Raw genomic sequence first — 23,702 nt, forward strand, 5'->3', positions numbered from 1 at the left:
CGAGGCTTTCCTTTCATTGTTAACTTTTCAAGGCTGCAACCACATAATAGTCTCGCACACACATGTGTGCACTAATATAGACATGCACGGTGGCTCATGGTAGCACATTGATGACCTACACTGTTGTCAGGTACAACAGTTACCTCCGTGGTTTAATTAACTGGGACCAAACAGAAGGCAGAGAGGACAAAAACAAATGAGGGAAAGGATGGAGGCTTAATAAGGAGAAATTAGATGCAACTAGATGTATCTCTCAATTATGCCGCTAGGGAGTTGTTGGTGTTTTTGTCATGAAATGCGTCTTTGCCAAGTGAAACATTAGAGTGAACTCATTGTGTAATTGCAGCTGCTCTCTAAAAGTTCTCATTGTTGCTGGGTAGAATGAAATAAACCGGAACAGGGATGACAAACTGTTTTTTCTTTCCCCTTTTATTCAGGAACACACAAAGTTCAGCGTTTCAGTAACTGTCAGTCAAAGGGTGCTGACTAGTTGTCTGTTGAGGCTGATGGTGCGGCCCCAACTGCTAATGCGTTGTTGTGATTCTGGACAAATGCTCAGCAGCAGCAGCAGCACACTCACACAGGCACATGAACACACATGCACATAATTGATGGTACCCCCCCCCCCCTAACACACACACACACACACACACAAGCAGGCCACTGACTGTCTCTTGAGATTAATGTTGGTGTGATCCACTCAGCTAGGCCTGATCACGTTAAGATGGATGGACCCCCTGGTGGTGTGTATGTGTGTGTGTGTGTGTGTGTGTGTGTGTGTGTGTTTGCGTGCACATGCGGGGCCCCATCTGTCTTTGTTTTCTCCACAGCTAGGTCCTCTGACCTAGCTGCCATCTTTCGTGCCCTCAACTCCGATAAGCAATACCCTGAGAGGACGAGATGGATGGACAGATGGAGAGATAGCTCTATATCTCTATTCTAAGTTAGGTTTCGCTTTTTTTCTCCCTTGGTGACGTGTACAAATGCTTCGGGTTGTTTCTCAAAATTATTATGAACACATTTTAGGTTTATTTTTATTTTTAAAGAGTGTTCCTTTGACCTTTTTGTGTTGCTGCTTTGTTGTGTTTCTGGTAATTGATCTACTCGGTAGCTAACAGTAGAGTAGTAAGACTGAGCATCGAGCTGGTGTGTGTGTGTGTGCGTGATGTGAGCAAGTATCTGATTGTGAACCGAGAGGAGAAGAGTAGTCTTTACAGTAACCTTTCCCCTGAGAAATACATTTTTGATTCAAGAACAATATATTACGTCATCAGCACAGGGTTGCAAAACAAGATGCAATTGTAGCCCATTTGCTACATAAGACAAACATGACTGGACAAAACCAGAAGAGAAATCTGACATCCTAACATAAACAATTCAGTTTGTTTGAGCACCAAGCATCATTGATGTAAACCCAGCGTCTGCCTCCTCTCGGCCCAGCGGAGTCCTGTGCTCCGGCCTGCTGTGCAACAGAGCCAGGTTTGACGTGGGCACGACAGTCGGCAACCTCCCGTTGCCGGGTTAGCTTGAATCCTCCTGCGACCGGACGTGAGCTCGGAGCGGACAGTGTGGCCCGAGCGCCTCAGGTCCGACTTCGTTTAACTCCCATCCCGGCCTCCCTCTCCTCGTTGGGCAGACGACTCCTCTTTCGGTGGCATGAGGTCCGGCACGTCTGGCTGGTTGGTCGTCACGTTTTTGTGAGGTTTTCTTCCCAGAGCTTCATTACCTTTTATTCAATGCTGCTGCCTGTTTGTGCTGAACTTCTGGGGAATCCGTAATGTTTCTCCATGAGTCTGTCACGGACAGATACAGGCGTCACACTTGTTATCTACAACTGTCCAATTTCACAGTCTCATACTAGCTGCCTTACATCACAGCATTCTGGTTGTTAATCATTAGCAAGACATTTTAGTCATAGCACTGGAGTGAATACATTTCACACCGAACCAATTTGAACATTGTTACACTTTTAGTAACGAGAAATTTGAGCTTTTGATCTTGATTCTCTGTCAAAAGCTTGCATTACTGCAGCTGTGTAGAAATATGGTTATGTTGTGTTCTTTGAGGAGTTGGACTGTGCTCCAACATTAGTCACAGTGCGGTTAGTATGATCGTGTACACTCAGAAGGCCTTGCTCCATTACCTCCTACTATTTTACACCATACATGAATGAATACACATGAGAAAGGGATGAAACATAATATACACACATATATATATATATATATATATGTATATGAAGCTAAATATAGTGGGTAGGATAAGTATTGAACACGTCACAATTTCTCTCAGTGAATATATTTCTCGAGGAGATATTTATTGACTTGACATTTTCACCAGATGTCGGTAACAACCCAAGTGATCCATGCATACAAAGAAAACCAAACACACAAGTTCAGCTGGTTAAACTGCCGTGTCAATAGCTCCTTAATAAATATATTAACTGAGAGAAATAGTGTATGCTGTATGGATATGATGTTTTTCCATTTAACTAAATAAGTATAGAGTTTAACTCGTGTTCACCCAACAGCATTTTCCTGCAACAATCCAGAGTTGTTGCCAGAAATATGAGCCAACAGTGAACTAGTAAGTGAAAATAAACCACTGTGGTAACAACAGTGTATATTTTTAACCCAGTATGACAAATTGGAGGGCAGAAATAAAACTCTAATGGGGTAAATACAAAAAGTCTTAACAGTGGCCCCACTTATTCTTTTGAGTCGTGATTTACTGACAACTCTTGAATAAAAGCCGCCTTCATTCTGAACAAAGACTCCCCTAGAGTTCATACCATGCCGTGCTACTAGATCTGGTGGGAGCCAGTGTTTCTCCATTTTTCGGTTCTGTCCTATATTTTCTGCTTCATAGTTGTACTCCCTCCCTTTCACGGTCAATTTGAATTAAGCGTCTCTACTTTCTGTAAAACAAAACAGTGTATTGAGTCTAATCCATCCATTGCTTGCCTCGGTCGAAAAGACAGCTGTCCGCGGTTATTTTGGAGCTAGCTGGAGTCCTTATAAACAGTTTAGGAGAGAAAGGACGATTTTGACTCCCTGCTTTCTTCTCCAGCGTCAGCTCTATTGGGAAAGAGTGCACGAATAGATTTTATTAAAACATTAACTAGTTTGTTCTATCTATTTCTGTACTCACCATGTTGTCCTCAATCCCTCCTATTTTCATTATATTGTAAATTAGTTAGAATGTATAGTTTTATTAAAATAAACAAACCAAACATCAAAAACAAATAAATAACGTGTTTAGTTAATTGCAAGACACATGTAGTACAAGCAGTTATGATATAAACTATGAATAATGTTGAATTGGCTTTCCAGCTTGCCGGTTATTGCATCAGCTTGAAGCCACATTTTCACATTTCTTTGTGAAATATTAGCTTGTTTGAATGCCTTGGCATTCAACAAATAATACAAGCGGTTTCATATTTGTGTATAGAATACTGCTCTCTGCATCCATCATCGCTCAGTGTGTCTGTTCCTGTGCGTCTAGGTGTCTGAATGCATGTACCTACTGCAAGACGAAGCATGCCAGAGGAGACCTCGCCAGCTATCCCATCGAGGAGCTAGTGGAAAGAGCCAGGCAGTCTTTCCAGGGTGAGTACATTACCTTCCTCACACATGCCCACTCACAGACACACGCACAGTCACAGCATGAGTTTGAATTGTGGGTATCTGTTAATAAGCAGGTTCCTTTCAAAGTCTTCTTTCAAAAAAGATACTTAAATGACAATTGGGGTCAATGTCAGAATATACTGATTATTTATATATATATAGATATATATACATATATATACTGTACATATGAATTTAGCTGTGGAACGGGAAGTGCTGCTATTGGACAATTCAAGGTGTTGATAAAGGATGACTATGATCTTGGAGAAATGATGCCAGATGAACAGCTGTTGTGCCCTGGCATCTGTTCCTGAAAGGTAGAATCCCTAATCGCACAGCAGGCCATGCCCCGGGCGGGTCAGTCAAGGTCAAGTCAACACATTAATCAGACACATCTCACTTCCACAGCTTTTATTATATCTAGCATATTATCCATCTTTGACTTAAAAAAAAAGTTTTTAGAATTAAAAAAGTGAGTTGTCTTGTGTTAAATCTAGAATGTGTGTGCTACATCTGTATAAGCATGCACTGTAACTAATACATACATAGGGACTACATAGGGATCCCACTCACATCACCGTTCCTCCTTTTCTCTCCACTGGATTCGAAACCTCTTAATTTATGTCCAATGGAACGTTTCGGGTCTTTATGACTTTGCAATTTGAACATGAGCCTGTTGGAAGAGCTTTATCAAATGTGCAACGTGTTTGTTCTGTGTCAGTAAACAAGACCTCATCCCTGTACTTCTGCTTTTGGGATCTCCCACTTCTAAAACCACTGAGGGCTGATGAAAAGCCTTTTTAACTGCAGATGCAACAGAAACAAATCTGCCACCTGTGTTGTAAGTTTGATGTTCTGAACATCTGAAGGCAACGCTTTGAGGCAGCAGGACACTGGATCCAGTTGTCCAGAGATTCAGGCTGACACAAGAACACACAACTGACACAGTTACGCAGTCATGATTTATATGACTTGTGGCCACTGTGTTTTTACTGATTCTGCTGCAGCCTTTGAGTCCAAAAGCACAACAGCAGTGTGCATACAGTTTCCAATAAGACAACTAAAGTGTTCCCCAGAAGTCTAGTGCTGGAGCGTAACAGATGTGAAAAGCAGTTTCAACTCCTTTTTGTGGCAGGAAACAGCAGCGATGTAAGAAATTGGCACACTGGTCAAGTTGTTTCATTATGTACAAAACAAAGCAGTCATTGGCAGTTAACTTCTTCCATCTCAGACTCCCTCCAAGTGTGCACTTCCAGATACATACAAATCACTTTGGGAACAAATCTAATGAGAATGCTACTGAATAGCAGGTATTCCACCTGGTATGGATGCTTATATATTTGATCAATACACAAGTAGTTGGACGATGTTTGACTGCTGTAGCAAATGATCAACTTTTTTAAGCATAGCTATCTGTGTTCATATCTGAACACAGACTCAGTTTATATCTTGGTCATGAAAAACTAGAATATACCCTTGACAAGGACATGGCTTTCTAAATCCCATTCAGAACTCTTTAAAACAGCTGCATCCATGCCACTGCGGTGCCCGGGGGTGGGCAGTCAAGGGCAAACTCACCAGCTGCCTGAACCGTGGTGCGCACAAGTGTGCGCGCGTTTGTGTGTGTGTGTGTGTTTGCACACATGCTAGATGTGGGTAACAGAACAAGGTGAAGATACACCTGCATTCTGTTATTTTGGCAAGCCTGTGTTGTGTGACTAACAGTGCCTGTGTTCAGTCTCGTAACCTAAATATTTGGCTTAAAATTCAGGTCCAGCCTTCATAACAACCCAAGACAATATTCAATAAATAAATGAATAAATAACGTATTCATTTATGAAACCCTAGTTACCAAACCAACACGTACTCAACACGATGTGCATGTAAGACTGGTGATAGACGTGACATCGGTTAACCATAGATGTCGAACACAAACCAGAAACTTCAGTTTGGAGATCAGATATGGAGGCTGTGTGTTTGTGTGTAATCCGTTAAAACGCAGGAAACTAGAATGTCAGAGACGGTTAGTTGTTGTTTTCAAAACGGAGAAAGAGGAAGCTGGAGGTTAGCGCCTGTCATGATTTACAGACAGTTGAAACAAGACAGCGACATGTCGATGGGTAGTGAGAGAGAAAAGGTTTCAGTATCTTCCTATTGCTCTCTCTAGTGTATTCAAAAACACACGGTTAACTTCTTAAACCTTTAAATGGACAGTGTGTAACATTTAAGAGGGTGGCAGGATTTGAATGTAATGGTCATAACTATGTACAACATGAACAATTGTCAAAAAGCTTTTTGTAGGAAAGTTCTCTGCCATATGTATATATATATACACTACCGTTCAAAAGTTTGGGGTCCAGACAATTTTGTGTCTTCCATGAAAACTCACTTTTATTTATCAAATGAATTGAAAATTGAATAGAAAATATAGTCAAGACATTGACAAGGTTAGAAATAATGATTAATATTTGAAGTATTAATTTTGTTCTTCAAACTTCAAGCTCAAAGGAAGGCCAGTTATAGCTTATATCACCAGCATAACTGTTTTCAGCTGTGCTAACATAATTGCACAAGGGTTTTCTAATCAGATATTAGTCTTCTAAGGCGATTAGCAAACACAATGTATCATTAGAACACTGGAGTGATAGTTGATGGAAATGGGCCTCTATACACCTATGGAGATATTTCATTAGAAACCAGACATTTCCACCTAGAATAGTCATTTACCACATTAACAATGTATAGTGTGTATTTTTGATTAATGTTATCTTTATTGAAAAAACAGTGCTTTTCTTTGAAAAATAAAGACATTTCTAAGTGACCCCAAACTTTTGAACGGTAGTGTATATACACATATATATATGTATATATATATATGTGTATATATATGTATGTATATGTGTTTACAGGACACACACACAAACTGACGTGTGATAAGCAGGTTTCATCCAAAGAATATTTCGATATCTAAACCCTTTGGCCATCTAATGTTTATTTTGTGTGTCACATAATGTATTCCTCTTTTGTTGAACAAATAGAATCATCTACCACATTTATGAACCAGAGGCACACTATTTACTCCATCAAATATCTTTGTTAGGTTTGGAATTACATTATTGCACTGCAGCAATGCCCAGTTTCTTATCTCAAACACATTGACCCTCACAAATAGGCCCTGCAATTTGATTTGCTAGTTGATGTCTTTTGAATAAAAAAAGGCTGCAAGTATAAATGCTAATTTTGATTGGCCAGTCAGCCAGCATTAGGGATATTTGATTGGTTTATCCAAGGGAACTTTAAAAGGATTTATGGGATTTATTCAAATGCGATTTGAGGTAAATAGCTCTCTTTCCATCTGGAAAAAAGAGAGTGAGTGAGTGCACAGCTTTTAAAATTATCTGAATTATTCAAATGTATGAATGTATAATTTTTAACATCAGAGAGGTTTGTTAATGTTTGCAGGTAATGGAGGCTGAAGATGTTATAGAAAATGACATGGTTGTGTGTATGGGAGGCGAGAGTGGGGTTCATGTGCATCGTTGTCTGTGTGACAGGCACATGTGATTGAGTGTGGGTTGGACGGTGTGTTGGCACATAAGTGTGTATCCTTAGTTTTACTTGAAACGGCCATAAGTAGAGAAATATGTAACCATATTCTTGAGATGAATTCTGCAGATGAAAGAGCATCATCTCCATTAGTCGAGTGTGGTAAATAAAAGGTAAACAACCTCCATCCAACCACCAGCATTCTTGTCAATTACTCTAATTACTATTATCTCCTACCTTCATCCCTTTCATTCCTTCTGTCATCTCTCACTTCTTCCTGTAATCTTCTGCCTCTCTTTCTCATGGCCCTTTTAGGACCAAACGACAATAAATCTCTTAAAACATACATTGTATGATTAGCTCCGGTTATCTTGAAAATAACACCCCTTAAAAGCACAGATATTTGGCAATACAGGCAATTTGGTTTCACTGGTTCAGTGTAGGTCTTTTCCCACATTGCTCCCCTTGTCTGTGCATTAGATGAACTGATGGCCCTTAAATCACAGTCAACCCTGTCTCCCATCAAGACAGTCCCTCTGCTGCAGTGGACAGGCTGCTAAACCTTTAGGGCAACACCAGGCCTCACATGCTCAGCAGAAGAAAGAGACGAAATTTGGCATTGGGAGTCTGACAGTTAACGGAAATAAATGATACCTAAAGCTGCTCTAGGGTCATGTGATGGTGTGTGACCAGGCCTATAATTAAGCATGGGTGTGTGTCTGTCTGGGAATTAGCTTTGACAAATATTCAGTTTGAAATAAAGATGAATCCAAAAGTACATAGTTTATTTGTCACTTATATTTGTGTTTCATAGGCCATCATGTCACTTTATGTACATATATACTCCAATAAAATAATATTGTAGTATTGGTTTGATTGTAAATTGCATGTACTCTCCTCTCACATTCAAGGCAGCGTCTTTAAAAAGTCTATAACCTCTGGAAGCTGAGGTTATCGACTTGAAAATGAGAAATGTGACAGGAGTCAAGGGGTGAGTGAGACAGTGCGAGGTGCCAGGACGAGAGAGGACGCTATTTGTGTTGTGGTCCTCAAACCCCCATTGTGGCTGTCGCCTTGTCATTTTAAACTGTCAGTTGGGTGTTTTTGAAATGTCCCCATCTAAAACAGGATGTGACGCTCCATAGATACAGACACACTGCTATCACTCCCACATGACACACTTCATTAGTGTGCATAATGCGCCTCAGACATCTTGACACAGCTTGATATATTTGGGCTCTACAACAAGTGAAATCTCGTATCATCATATGTTTTATGTAGACGGCTGGTGCTCTGCTCTCTTATTTAAATGTACTCCTCATTGCAAAGTGTGTGTGTTAACAAGTTGCATTTGTTTCTCGAAATATGAGTACATGAAATATAATCACTATTTTTGCAAATCTTTTTAAGCCCTGTTTTATGTCACCATCATACATTGAAGGCAAATGTACCCACTAATATTCACAGATATCTTCCGCTTTCCCCCTCATTCCCACATGACTGATGGCATCAGTGTCAAAAAACGATATTAGCAGAAATGACACTGCTTAGTTTTCTGTTTCCAGCTCGATGACGTGTGACGGATAGCCTCAGACTATGTGGGCTAGCTTGTTGGCTAGCTTCAGCATCTGTGACAGGTGTCAGCTCCTGTTTACCTCTGCTGCTGCACATACGCGACACATGGACCGGCATACGAGCAAAGGTTGCCAAGAACTGTCTTCTTCGGGTCAGTGGTTCCTCCGGGTTGGGTGTGGAAAGTTTAGTGGCTGAATTTGGATGACACCTTTTAGATTTGATTACCAGAAAGGTAAACAAAGCCTTTTGAGGACAGTCGATCATCACAGCAGCAAAGAAAAGGGACACAAAAAGAAAAGCTGGGGAGTTGTTCAGAGTAGCGCAGTACAATGTCATTTCAAAGATGTACAGGGGCAACCTACATGTGAGGCTGTCAGTAGCTGTTGACAGTAGCGGGTATTTCTTTCCGCAGATGACTTAATGTATCAGAGTAAATCTGTATGCATGTGTGCCGATGTAAACTGTGCACTTTCTCAAGTGAGTGAGAAGAAGATAAGACGATGGAAAGGAAGCTCATCTCTAATTTGTCTCATTAATTGAGAGACGAGTGGAAATAAAGACAAAGGCAGATGAGCAGCAGAGAGCTGAAATATTGATGGGAGCACATTGATCATTGTTGAGTCACCACCACCAACTATTGGAGAGAGATGGTGGAAAACAGCTGAGCTGGCAAGCACCGGCTTGAATTCCCTGTCAAATTCATTATCCTCTGGGAAAGCTCTCACGGAGAAGCTAAAAATTGATTTTCTGAATGTCCCCAGCCGGGAAGTTGCGGATATCTTTCACACAGAGAGAAGTTTCTCCATGTGTTCTTCTCTGCACAGTTCAGCCTCCTGCAACACTGTAGTCATAAGCTGGCTGTGGTGTAGCCAATAAACTCAAAACAGATCTTCACTCGCAAGAAGCACACACAGACAGACACAAACCAGAGTTCAAGTACATGTCATCACCACCACAGCATCAAGAACTGACACAAGTCTTCCGTGATGTGACTTAATTAATTTGACTATCGTTGAGCATGACACACAATTGTTCAGCATCGCTCTGTGGGTAAAGCATAAAAATGATTTTTCTCTCCATTTGTGCAACCCAATCTTAAAATGAGTCTGCTTGAAGCTTCCAATGCACGTCATATTTTTTGTTAAACATCCAAATAAATGGTCTGTACAGAAGACTTGTGAAACTAGTCAACATTGAATTAATAAACTTTGACGATGAACCTTTGTGAATACATTTCTTTAAGATGTATTCTCCGTGATCCTAGCATTTCTCAATTGGTTGACACACTATTGTTTATAATTGAATGACACAATCCCAGTGAAAATTCAGGTGGTGTTTTTCACATTTAGACGCAGCTGTAATTAGTAACACTAATCATTGGGTGTTGCGTGTCAGGGCCCTTGTGTTGCGCATGCTGGCTCGGTGGCGTTGGGACTGAGCCGTTGTTTATGTTGCTCGTTCTTCCTCTGCTGTTCTCGATGTGAAACAGAGGGGATAGAGATTGTCTGCTTCGGAAAAGGTGCGTTGTTATATTTCATTACACCAAAGAACCAATAAGCTCCCAACACGGTCCGATGACTTTTCCTCGGTGGCTTGTTTTCAACCCTGTAAAGCTCATCAACAGGCAGCCTCACGGACAGTACTTGTTGTAGGTTGACACACCTTAACGGGCCCGTCGCGTGGGTTCTGCTGCCATGGCCGGGTGCAGGGGAGTGACTGAGAACCAGCGGTATATGGTTATGTTTCTCATTCAAGACACAATTGAGATTGAGCATCATCACTCAGGCGGTGCTGTTCTCCACCTCTCACTCGCTCTGCTTCTCACCGCTTGTGCCCGCTGTCCCTCCTCGTCTCTGGGTAAATATCTCGTTGGGCGTGTCGCTAAATTCACTATTTTGATACCAAGCGGATTATTCGGTAACTGCGACTCATTCACACGATACACAGGCATTTAAAGTTCACGCTCACAGGCGCGCCGATTCCTCAGGCGTTCTCTTCGGCCAATGTTAGGACAACCCATCTGAAGTCTCACCCGTACCACTCGTCATTATGCATGGCCATGATAGGAATAATAATAATAATTAGGGATGCACCGATCTGATCGGCGCCGATCCATATCGGCCGATATTCCCATTATCGGTTTTGATCGGCGTTCTCAAAACGGCCGATCAGATGACGTAACATCTGCGACAACTATCAGACGTTTCAATCGCCGCGCACCGCAACGGAGACGATGCGCCCGGCGAGGGCCGCAGAGGGAGAGGTCCACGAGGGGATCCTCACGCACCGAGCGGCGTCCCCGTCCCCCGAGTTGAATCACTGGGTCAACTCAGCCGACTCTCACATGTCTGAGCCCCTAGAGCCTGATGCTCACGGTAAACACATTCGATCGGGAGCGCGCGAGGGTTTTGATAAAGTTAGCGGAAGGATTTAAGTGACAACATCCGGTTTTGCAAAGTTAGCGGAAAGAACCACGTGAAACAACATCCGTTTATCAAAATAAGATGTCGACAAATCAAACACTATTACATATAAAAGTCAACAATGAACTGATTTTGTATCTTTATAGATCGTTTCTGAGATTTAGCTTAAATTATGCTAACATTAAAACATTTTTACTGTACCAAGGAAGACTTTATAAAAATAAGTCTGACTTTTGTATGTTAAAAAAAGTCCTGTATATAGATTTCCCCAAGAGTTCCAGGAAATGAATAATGCAGATGTGTTCCATACATATCTGAAATCCCCTACAATAGCAATCAAACAATTTTTATGTATCAATTCGGACATTTTTCAAAGTAAAAGTCCGAAATGTTTCAAGAAATCTGTAATTTCTTTAATGTTTGAGTTGCTTTATATATGTATTTCCTCATAGTCCTAGGCAATAATGCTACACAATAAATAGAATGCTTCAATCGACACGGTGATCGGTGATCGGTATTATCGGTGATCGGCAGATACTGATTTCAGTGATCGGTGATCGGCACCAAAAAACCTGATCGGTGCATCTCTAATAATAATAATACATTTCATTTGGATGCGCCTTTCAAGTCACCCAAGGTCACCTTACAATCAAATAATACAGAATAAAATATAAAAGCAGATAGAAACAACATTAAAAGAGAACATCAACATAAAAACAAGCGGACTGATGCAGTTTGTGTGTGTCTTTGTTGTCTTTTGTCACGCGCGTGTGTGTGCGCAAGTTTTCACTAAAATCCGCTGACTGGTGGGACGAGAGACCGGTTATTTCTATTTTACTTGCGCCCGATCTTGTACCATATTAAATATCTTTTTGTTGTCTTTCTTTCTCTAAAAGTTCAAATAAACTGTCGTCATCTTTCCCTTGCTCTTCTGTCTTCTTGTTTGACCTCTTTTCATTTACTCCATGGGCTGGACAAAAAGGCAACACAAGGTGGTGTGCGTGTGTGTGTGCATACGTGTGCGTGTGTGTGTGTTTCTGCGCGTGTAGCATCTTGTCCTGTGATTTAGTGCCAAGCTGGCAGCAGCGACTAGTGAATAGGGGGCCCCATTTCACACAAAGGGAGCACGGGATACACACCAACACACACTCACAACTCGGTCAATGCCAAACTGCAGGCCACCAACTGCACACCTGGCATGCTGCTATTATGTCACTAGTGTGTGTGTGTGTGTGAGTGAGAGAGAGATTGTGTAAGTCCAGCAGACACCATCTGCTCTGTCCTCTGTTAACTTGTGTCCACACCTCTCCACAATATCATAATATGTTAAAGCCTTTGATAAACGCCATCCTTTTTACTATAGTATTTACCCTCTATTGCTCAATATATCTTAGTGATACTAAATGTTCCATATTTTGTTATACTGCTTGATGTATAGCATATATTGAGCTGTATACATATTTTGAATGCTGTTTATGACTCTATGAACTAACATCTGTACTCTTGACCATCGTGCCGCTGTTTAATGCACCATTTTACAACCCTTTACTCTTTACTGCTGTATATGTAATGGCCCCATAATAAATATACAACTCTAAACACAGTTTAGGGGAGCCACATCAAATATATACTGAATAATTACTCTATGTGAAATAAACGGTAGAATGGTTCTACTAACATTCATAAAACATTAATGTTGTTGTGTGAGGCATCACTGTACACAAAGAGTGCTTTAGATGCTTTCAGAGCACCGTAGTAAAGTGAAGTTAAGCAAAGGCAACAAATGCATTATGTGAAATGATGAGCACGAAGATTTATGAAATGAGAATTAAAATGTGGACCAAAGATGAATTACTGAGTTTTAAAAGTGTTTTTTTGGGTGCTAAAAGAAAGAAGGGTTTTAAAATCACTTCTTCTCCAATATATTGTTTCCTTTTTATCATGTCTCTTTCACTATATATTTACTTCTTCTGACCCTTTTTGTGTTTTTTTTCTCTCTCTCATAAAGGCCATGTCTTATAGTGTGTGTGTGTATTTTCCTGCTGCCTGTGTGGGGGAGGGGAGAGCAGCTCCATCTTCAGTCAATAGGTGGCAGTAGGACACTTGGATTCACACCCAGACCATGTGCTCAGCTCACTGGCCTTGTTGTCTGAATAGAGAGACACACACACACACACACACCAAGAGCAGGCTTGTGCCTGTTAAAATGTTTAACTGCTGTAAGTCCTCTGACTCACATTTGGCTTTGAGTTCTTCCTCTCCAAACGCCACTGTGAATGCGTGTTCCCTTTCCCTGGCTGTTGAGCACACTACTGCTCTGTTGCTTGCATACCAACTTACTCCGTGTTAGTCTATGTCATTCACGAAAGATACAACATAAATGTCATACTCTTTGCTTTTTTTGTTGTTGCTAAAAAAGTCAATATTTGTAGTTACTTCCCCTCAAAGAAACAACTTCCTCAATGGTTTGTGAGGTCCCCATTTCAATCCCTGACCCAGTTAATAAATACAAAATAAAAAAACACATGTCGGATGTGTTTTTTATATTGTTTTTTTCAATGTTACATTCTATTCAGTGGAAAAATGGACATAATGATGTTTGGCTCAAGTCAGGGATACAGAGTGTATCACTTTGCTGTATATATTAAGCACCTGATTATCTTCTGTATATACTGAGTTTCTTCCTATTTTTCCTTCCCAGATTATTATTTTCCTCTCTACAACTTACTTGTATCTGTTTTTATTCCTCCTGCCATCCTACCTTTCTCCACTGTTTCTTTGATTGCGTTTAACATTTAAAAGTGTTGTACTTCTTTAAAAACAAGGATATTGACATGCAAAGTCCTTGCATTAGGACGTATTTCCTTTGAGTTACTTTTCTGAGCTACAAAGGTATTTCAGTTAAGGGTTTGTTTTGTTTTTCATATCACAAGGAACACAAAGGAAGCCTTTGGTCTCCGCTCTGACTGGTTCATAACCAGTAACTCACTTGTTATCATAAACCCCAATGAGTCAGGATACTCTCTCTCTCTCTCTCTCTCTCACACACACAGTGTGAAGCAAAAAAAGGAAGAGCTACTAAAGTGGCTCAAGTCTTCAAGTTTGTCTACTTTGAAGTAAGTGTAGACTTGGAGTTTAGGAGGCGGGACGAGGAGAGATTAATTGGGACATGTAATCTACACAGTCCCTTGTTTGAACCCTTTCAGCTTTTTGGCAGCGTCACAAAACAAATGCCCTTTAGATACCTGCGGGATTAAAGTTTCTGCCATGTGGCATATTTTGTGTACTGTGGATTTCCGCAAAGACTGATTGCGATCGGCAAGAGGTAGATGATAAAAGTAGGATATTCGGTGGCTTACAGTCCCAACGTGTGATGACTTTCTGAGTGTGTTTCTCATGGCAATATACACATCCACAACAAAATGCTCTTGTCTCTTCTTTCCATCCAGTATGTGTCTCATAGCACATTTGTCAGATTGACAGAGGCCTGCCTATCCAATATTGACCCTCTTTTTTTGCTCTGTTTTTGGTCTCCACCAGCTTCTAAGAGAATATCTGGCCAGTCACCAACTTTGTTTGTCCACTGTTTGGTGGCGGGCAGGTCGCGTCCGTCACTTTGTTGTTGAAACCCATTGCCGACTGCATCCGGCAACGACGCTGATTAGCGCGGGTGACTCAAAACAGGCCTATGAAGTGAGTCGTGCAAGACTCTTAAAGGTTGTTGTTGATGGGTCAGATGTTTCCATCAAACCTGAGGCAGACTGAATCTATATCTACTCTTAGTTCACATTATACCTCTTTCACAAAAGGAACAAGGTTGTAACATGTTTTCCAGAACCGCTTCCCTCAGTGAAGAGTCCCTGTGTGCTGTCAACAGACACATTTAAACATTTATAATCATATGTATACATTTGTTTCAAAGACAGTTCATGTAATTGTGATACCTATACTCGTCTGGCATACTAGCAAAGCGTGAACTAATTAAATAAAATGTTGTTTATTTTGTATAGCCCCAAATCACAAATGACTAATTTGCATCAGGGGGCTGTACAATCCGAACACAATCTCGCTGTTTTGTGTGTTTTTTTAAAGTACTCGCTTCCTATCGTTTACCACACAGACAACTACTTAACACACACATCCCCATTAATTGGTTATTCTACCTGTAATTAACTTGAACCTCACATCAATGTTTGATCACCACTACTCATTACCTGTGAAAGAGAGAGAGGAATCAAATGAGGGAGACTAATGAAAGCCTGACCAGTGAGACTGAAGGATGAGAAGCAAACGGCATTGTTGAAATACATTTTGATTGAGTCCCAATATGCAGCCTGTTCTTTTTTTTAAAGCTCTATGGAGCATGCTTTTACCACTTGCTTTTCAAAAGGACAGAGATATAGGGAATACGTGGCCCTCCTCAATCTAAAACATTATGCAACTGCCCCACTTCTGCTCATCGTTTGTCTGTTTTCTGGCCTGAATGCAAACCATCACTCCATTCTCCACGATGGTTTTATCTTTCGCTCTTCCCCTCCACTCGGCTCTCTCTACCTCTGTCATCATGCCTTCCTTTACTTTTATCTTCTCTCAATTTTAATCAATTCCATCTCCCACATTTTCTCTAATCTTTATATTTTAGTTGCATTTTCCTCACCCGGTGTACATCTCTTTAACTTCATCACCTTTTCGTCTTTGACAAACTTTCCTCACATTACTTCTCTTCCTTTCTTCAATGTCTGTGTCTAACTGCTCTGTCCACTGTACCTTTTTTCTAATCACTTATTTTGCTTTCTGGTGTTGAGCCTCTATTACCTACTTTTAGGCTCACGACATGTCTTACCGCAGTTAATTCCTCAAGACGCATACCTTCTCATGATATGTAGAATAACCCATGATTTCAGCTGTTTCAGTGCTTTTACATGCGATATGTGTGCCAGTCTCACTATTCAAGGCTTCAGGCTCTACAATATATATATATCAATATTTGTACACTAATTAATTAATTATATTAACCTAATTATTTAGAGTTGCCTGCGGGACGAGTCAAACAACACAAATATAATCGTTTTAAAAGCCATGTGGGGTGGAAATCATTTGGCATTGAGTTGTTTTACGTTGGGATGGTAACCGTGGCAAATCTGAGCACCGAACTTCAACGCGCTAAAGAGCTGGTGAACCAAACACATTGTAACACATTACAAATAACAGAGATCGTGGCCCTGTTCAGACATTAAGATGCGTTTAAGCTATCCGATCACAAGTGGAGAGCTCTAGTATGTCAGTCACCTGTCATTTGAACTCATTCCCACCAAGCGGCAACCTCTGGTCCCAGAACCACCCACCGCCTGCCAGTCCACCTCGTTGCCCATTGGTGGATTAGTGGAGGGTAAGGCTGTGTTGTCACGACCAGACACGCCCACTTTGAGTTTTATACCCAATCCTAGCATTCTTTATACAGTCTATGATCTCCACATGTGATCTTTCGTGAACATATATTTAAATAACCATATACATCTTTGCCTTTTGCAAAACATTTTATAAAAAGCCTAAAGTAATTTTATTTACTGCGTCGCTCAACAGCTACTGGCAACATTGAAGGTGAAATATGTTTTTACATGTTATACAACGCATAAGTTGACATCAAGAATCAAGCAACACACCTTAAATGCCAATATGACAACTTTGACCTTTGCATTAGTTTTTACTGTCTCTCTTGCATAATACATGCTCCAGTGATGATTGGATCTTCAAGCGCTGGAAAAACATTCATAAATTCTATTTCCTGACTTGAAGAAAAACAGCGATCTGATCTCAGTTCGGCCTCAATGCTTCTTGGGTGCATTAACACCTTCACTGCCGTCAACCTGTGATCGGCTCACCCAACACTCGTGTCAAAGCCGGTGTCCTCCACTGATGGGGACATGGTGTTAATAACGGTAGCGGCACAGCAGGGTGCTTCTTTCACTCCAGAGCAAAATAACTAGCCTCCTTTTCTACAAAATTATTCCCACCGACTGGTGGTTGTCAGTAAACACGTTTTGATATCCTCCTACAGACAGAAGACTGGAACATGTTTCCGAATTCCTGATTTGAACTGAAGACATGTGTGAAAAATTCAGCACACTGTGAATTGGAGTAAGAACCTGACAATAGTTCCTCTTTTCTTTCTATTTCCGCCCCTACAAAGGCCCCCTGTTCAATCACCCTCATCAATGTTGTCTTGAAAACCAACAGACGAGACGTCAGACTGTACATCTAGAAAAAGACACCCACGTCGTCTAATTCTAAATTACAGAACTGTGCGCCGTTTGTGCGTGCCAGCTTTTTGTGTTTGTGTGGTTGTCCCCCTGTGGTATATATTTTGATACCATCAGGGGGTCTCTTCACACCCCCTGCAGGAACCAGTTCTCACATAGTGGACCACCCGTGGCCACAGCCACGAGTCCCTGGTGTTGGTTGACATGCATGGCTACAGGGGGGACAGCTGATGCACACGCACAAACACACACAAACACATACGCTCACTAACGGACGGATATTTGCTCAGAGAAATAGTTTGCAAATGCGGGAAACTGCTGTCCTCGAGTCAATGTTCCCTCTAACTGTTTAACTCACTGTGTGCTCCAGGTCCTACTTGACATTGCCCCATGACAAACAACCTTTGTTGTGTTCCTTAACAGTCTAAAAACAATAATTCATCTCGAACACAACGAGATAGCAGTGCACTTTGAAATGCATATTTAATTGAATTTGTTCATGTGTTTGCACGTGTGTAGAGATGATAATAAGTGTTAGTGCAAGAATGTTTTCCGTTTTGAAAGAGCATGCAAATTAATTTTCCTTGTGGACATGGCATTAAAAATACAATTCATGAATTTGATGTGCTATTTATTCATTACGTTTTGAACATATTCATTAGGCAACGTGACAGTGTGATGGCAAGTCAACAATACTAGTAGCAAGACTATTGGAGGCAGCAGCACGCCTTTCATTTGATATCGTCTGCCTCCAAGTCCAACTTGTGAAATTGACTACTGTGTGGGAATATTGTAACTGGACACTGTTCATCAATGTGTTGTTTTTGCACTACATGATGTGAACAAGGAAGAAAACATTTTCATTGAAAAACTTACAATCTGATAAAAGGCATGTTTTAGTTGGAAGCTACATTCATTTATACCTCTTCAAGCTGCACTTTTTTTTCAAACTATACTAAAAGTTTTGATTTTAGAGTTTGTTTCTGAAGACCTGTGATATTTAAATGTTACATTACAATATGATCTCCATCCAATATGCTATCAAAATAATGAGGCCGTGCCTACTCAGTGTGTTTATTTTGTCTGCAGTGTTATCAGATGGCATGCTCACGCACAATATGTAAATTCAGTAAGTGGGTGGGCAGCTGGCGTTGTTAACCACACCAAGCAGGTGGAGGGTGACTACATATGCTACTTTTCCTTTGATGGGAAAGAGAAACAAAAAATGTTTTACCAGGCCTGAGCTGTTAGAACTGTTAGAATTAAAAGTTCCAATCGGTAAATCAGTTCTCTCTGTGACTATTTTCCTCATCTCATCAAATATCGGGGCAGCAAAAAATACAGATTCACAAATATTGTTTACCGTAACATGTCTTCACCAAAGAGACCCGGTTTTGTAGTTTGTTTCTTACAAGAATTTGACAGTTTTCAGTTGAAACTTTATTAACAGAGCGAAGAAAGAAAATCAAAACTAAGTTTGCTTATATGAACAATATAAGTAGATGTAGGAAATAGGGCTGCACAATTAATCAAAAGTTGCCTAAACTAATCTAAATTGCCATATGGCCTCCTGCAATTTTCAAATCACAGGAGGCACAGTATTTGTTGAAAGCGAAATACGTGTCGGAATACCGATTTGAATTAAAGTGTGTGTGTGTGTGTGGAGGGGGGGGGGGGGGCAAGGAGAGGTGTGAGTGAGAATCCGCTGACACGTTTCTCTCTATAGCCCCAGTGAATGTCACCCCGGTCTTCAGCTGAAGAAGCCGTTGAGCGCTTCTGCCTGACTGGATGTTTGTCGCCACATCTGTCACTTTGCAGAAAACCCTGTGCCTGATTCCCTCCGACCCACATTGCCTGTGTGTGTTTCTTGGTGTGTGCGTGTGTGTGTGTGTGTTCGGGGCAGAACTCGCATTGACCAGCAGCTCCACCTTTTCCGAGTGCATTACGTTGCTCTTCAGCTTTTCACTTTTGCAGTAGTAGCTTTAACTGTCACGTGAGATCCGTCTGATATACAGCTTCTTGTGCAGAGCTGCATTCCTCTTCAGGAGAGGGAGACCGAGGGGAGGAGGATATTGTTGTCTGTCACTCAGTGAAGCTCATTATTAATGAGCACACATATCTGTACGGCACCGTAAGGTACTTTAAGGAACTGACGTGGTCATGGAGGATGTGTGTGGCAGGATGATGGTGTGTTCAGGTACCTGGGAGTGGCGTACGTTCCACCTCTTGTGATTTAGCTGACGTAAATCAACCAGTGTCGACGGCTTTTTATAAGCACTCTGCACTTTCGCTCTCTTGCAGTTCACTCCTTTTTTCAACTTGTTTTTCTTCCCTCTATCTCTTTGTTAAAGATCTGTACTGTATATCTATATCTCTGCTCTCTATTGGTAGAATTATCATGTAGCTCAATTTATTACTGAACAGGGTGCCCACGCGTATATACAGGACTGTCTCAGAAAATTAGAATATTGTGATAAAGTTCTTTATTTTCTGTAATGCAATTAAAAAAACAAAAATGTCATGCATTCTGGATTCATTACAAATCAACTGAAATATTGCAAGCCTTTTATTCTTTTAATATTGCTGATTATGGCTTACAGCTTAAGAAAACTCAAATATCCTATCTCTAAATATTAGAATATCATGAAAAAGTATACTAGTAGGGTATTAAACAAATCACTTGAATTGTCTAATTAACTCGAAACACCTGGAAACACATTTTCAAATGTTTGATTTTGTTTTGCTGTTATAAATCTTTTTTTAACTTGGTCTGAGGAAATATTCAAATTTTATGAGATAGGATTTTAGAGTTTTCTTAAGCTGTAAGCCATAATCAGCAATATTAAAAGAATAAAAGGCTTGCAATATTTCAGTTGATTTGTAATGAATCCAGAATGCATGACATTTTTGTTTTTTTAATTGCATTACAGAAAATAAAGAACTTTATCACAATATTCTAATTTTCTGAGACAGTCCTGTATATATATTACATTACATTAAATGTCATTTAGCAGACGCTTTCATCCAAAGCGACTGACAATAAGTGCAACAACCATGAGTACAAACTCAGAACAACAAGAATCCAGAAAATAACATTTCTTCAAGAAAGTAAAAATACGAAAGTACCATAGGTAAGAGCCACTGAAGTGCTAATCTGATTTTATTTAAGATATAGTCGGAAAAGATGTGTTTTTAGTTTCCGGTGGAAGATGTAGAGACCTTCTGCTGCCCTGATGTCAGTGGGGAGCTCGTTCCACCAATGAGGAGCCAGGACAGCAAACATCTTGATTTTGCCGAGCGGAGTGTGAGTGTGTATGCTGTAACTTATCAATGATTGACCTGAACCACTACAGTCTTGTGTATTTAGTTTGGCCAGATCTGGGATAACTCAAGTATTGTGCAGGTCTTAATCCAAGAGTTATGCGACTGACAACAATCAGTTCTTTACGACTGACCTGCAATTTGGCCTGATGTGGGTTGAGCATGTGTCCCCACAGTTTGTATGTCAGAGTTGTTGCTGGGTGCACTGGGACCAACACAGGGGGAAGAGGAAGGCTGGGCAGATTGGGATCAGTATCCCTGCACATGGCCTGTATCTGTTCCTTTGTGTGTTAACTTGGTAAACACACCAGTCGTTAGTCCAAAGGTTTATTGCACAAAATATCCCAGATGTTTACATACAAAAAATAGTAATATTTACATTATAAGATCATGTTTACAGTGCCACTGACTAGATTACAATACACAATGTGCAATTACATTTTCAAATTTACAAATGCACAATATATCACTTACTAAATTAATTAATACGCACACGCAGGGCGTGTTTAAAGTTCGTCTGGGCATTTTACAGTAACAAATTCCTTAGACACACACACACATACACACACATACACGTACACACATGGACACACACACACACATATACGGGCTAAATGAATTACCAAACAGGATGCCTGCTGGTGGTGTGTCATGAATATATTAGCATAAATACTGACCAGACGTACTATTATTTATCAAATTAGTGGTTGCACAAGAGAGTGCATGCACGCACACACACACACACACACACACACACACACACACACACACACACACACAAAGAAATTAGGTCAACAGCCATGATTTAGGCAGAGTTAAACCTTATTATGTCTGATTAATAACACAACCAAAGTATGTGTGTCTACGTGAGAATATTTGGGATCATTTGTGTGTGTGTGTGTGTGTGTGTGTGTCCATCCATGTGTCCACTGCCTTGACTTCTTTGACAGCTGATATTAACCATTACCAACTCAATGACTTTTTAATAGTAACTCATTTCCATATGTAATCTCAATGTTGAGGCAAGTGTGTATGTGCGTGTGTGTGTAATGTGGCTTGCAGTTCTTGGGGTCTCTGAAGCATTCAGGGAAATGAGATCTGCCCCTTCTAGCAGCCCCCCCCCCTCCCTCCCACACCGTCTCCCACCTCCCCGTCCTCTAATCCACGCACCCAATCAGCCATCCATCTTCCCCTCGGCTCAACTCATGTGCTTTTAATGACGTACAGTACAAGTTAATTCTCTTGATAGACGTACACTCTGGCAAACCTCAAGACAGTAGGAATAATCCCTATTTGATAGACATCCCCCGTTTCCTACAATAAGATCATTTGCAGAAAGATACTGAAAGACGTCGATTTTTTTACATTTCAATAAGTACGGAAAAGCTTTGATTAATCAGTAGATTGACAGGCGACACATTTTGTAATCAATTAAACCTTGAAGTCATTTATCATTAAAAATGCCAAACATTTGCAGGTGACATCCTTTCAAATGTGCCGGTTTGTTAAATATTCACTTTCAACTCGGGGACAATTGACATGAACATACCATTTATCAACAGATGACTTTGACCTATTGTGTCCATTTCCTCTTTTACGTCACTCTCCTGTTTAATTGCAGCCATAGCTTGTTAAGTGACACTAATGAGAAAATGTTTTAATGAAAGCATATAACAAGATCACTAATAATACATATAAGTCTCAGTCCTTTGTTATGAGCTCTTGAGAATCTATCCCACTTAGTATCTCCTATTTGCTATTTGTTATCTCTCCTGCCTCCTTACCTTTTCATGTGTTTTCTTGGGATGTAGTGTCACTAATTTGCATGCACAGGTAAATATGTGCAGCTCAGCACTCGCCCTACAGTTACCTCCTGCTCGTACGTTCACACCAGACCTGCTCTGTTCAGGGTGGCAGGGGCTGGAGTCTATCCCAGCATGCATTGTGTGAGAGGCAGGCCGTGATGTGGACAGGCTGCCTGACTGTAACAAGGATGGCACATTTAGGACTTTTGGAGCATAAAGACAAATTCCATGCTAACTGTGAATCACCATGACTAATCAGTGGGCCACACTGCCTGCCTTTAAAATGGGTACACATTATAGTCCTGCACTATTAATGGATCTTGTTTTTTTTGCACATTAAACACGACATACTGCAATGTCAGGGTTCACACACTCTGAATGTCTTGTGTATTGTTGGACTTGAGTCATGGCAGGAAAGGAAAATAAGTTTGAACCCTTTTACTGCCAAATGTTGGCAAAGTTGAATATATTTGAAATGCAAGTGGAATCAGTATTTATACTTCAGCAACGCAGGCAATCTTTCTTTCTTTTTTTCCCATGAAAACTAATTATTAAATGAAAATAGATTTCTGCAAAAGCATCATAATACATACTCATTTAATCTATATTAAAGAAAGTTAGTCAGACTCTGGCTACAAAAAGCAGTGCCTTCCCTACAGATCTTTTTTCTCTTATATGCAGCAGTCCGTTCGCCTTGGAAGCTTCACAAGATGCGCGCAGCCACACACACACACACACTCAGAAAAGATGAAAGCGGGGATATAACTTCTCTCTCAAGTATTCCCTAAACATATCTATATATTTATATATATACATACACACAGTACACACACTGAAGCCCTCTGCCAATTACTTTTGACATATCCATACAATATATCTGATCCATATCTGCCATGGCATGTTTCTGTGATGTACCACATACATTGGATGTGCACGTATATACTCACTCGCATACGAGCTTTGATGTATCCAGACTTCCCATTTCATGCACAGAAGGTCATGACTGCAGTTCAGAAACTTTGTGAAAGTAGGTTAAAACTGATATGATGTTGTTTATGGAATTGTGTAGCCTGCATGCACTCCCATGATTGTGCACGCGCTCAGACAATGTGCTTCTGCATATCGATGTTCTTGCACACATGCATG

At 40.6% G+C, this 23,702-nt stretch overlaps 1 protein-coding gene across 2 annotated transcripts in view; it reads left to right on the plus strand.

Annotated features, from left to right (window-relative positions):
• The window catches only part of cdkal1 (CDK5 regulatory subunit associated protein 1-like 1), a 230,079-nt gene that overhangs the window by 87,573 nt on the left and 118,804 nt on the right, over positions 1–23,702 (plus strand). For both annotated transcript variants that reach the window (XR_008835463.1, XM_056444982.1), the window contains exon 8: positions 3,505–3,608. Coding sequence is in view for 1 of the 2 variants with exons in the window: in XM_056444982.1 (XP_056300957.1) it covers positions 3,505–3,608 (104 nt within the window). In the remaining variant the exon portion in view is untranslated. The remainder of the gene's footprint in view (positions 1–3,504; positions 3,609–23,702) is intronic.

Source organism: Pseudoliparis swirei, chromosome 22, assembly GCF_029220125.1.
Source record: "Pseudoliparis swirei isolate HS2019 ecotype Mariana Trench chromosome 22, NWPU_hadal_v1, whole genome shotgun sequence".
NCBI classification, from domain to species: Eukaryota; Metazoa; Chordata; class Actinopteri; order Perciformes; family Liparidae; genus Pseudoliparis; species Pseudoliparis swirei.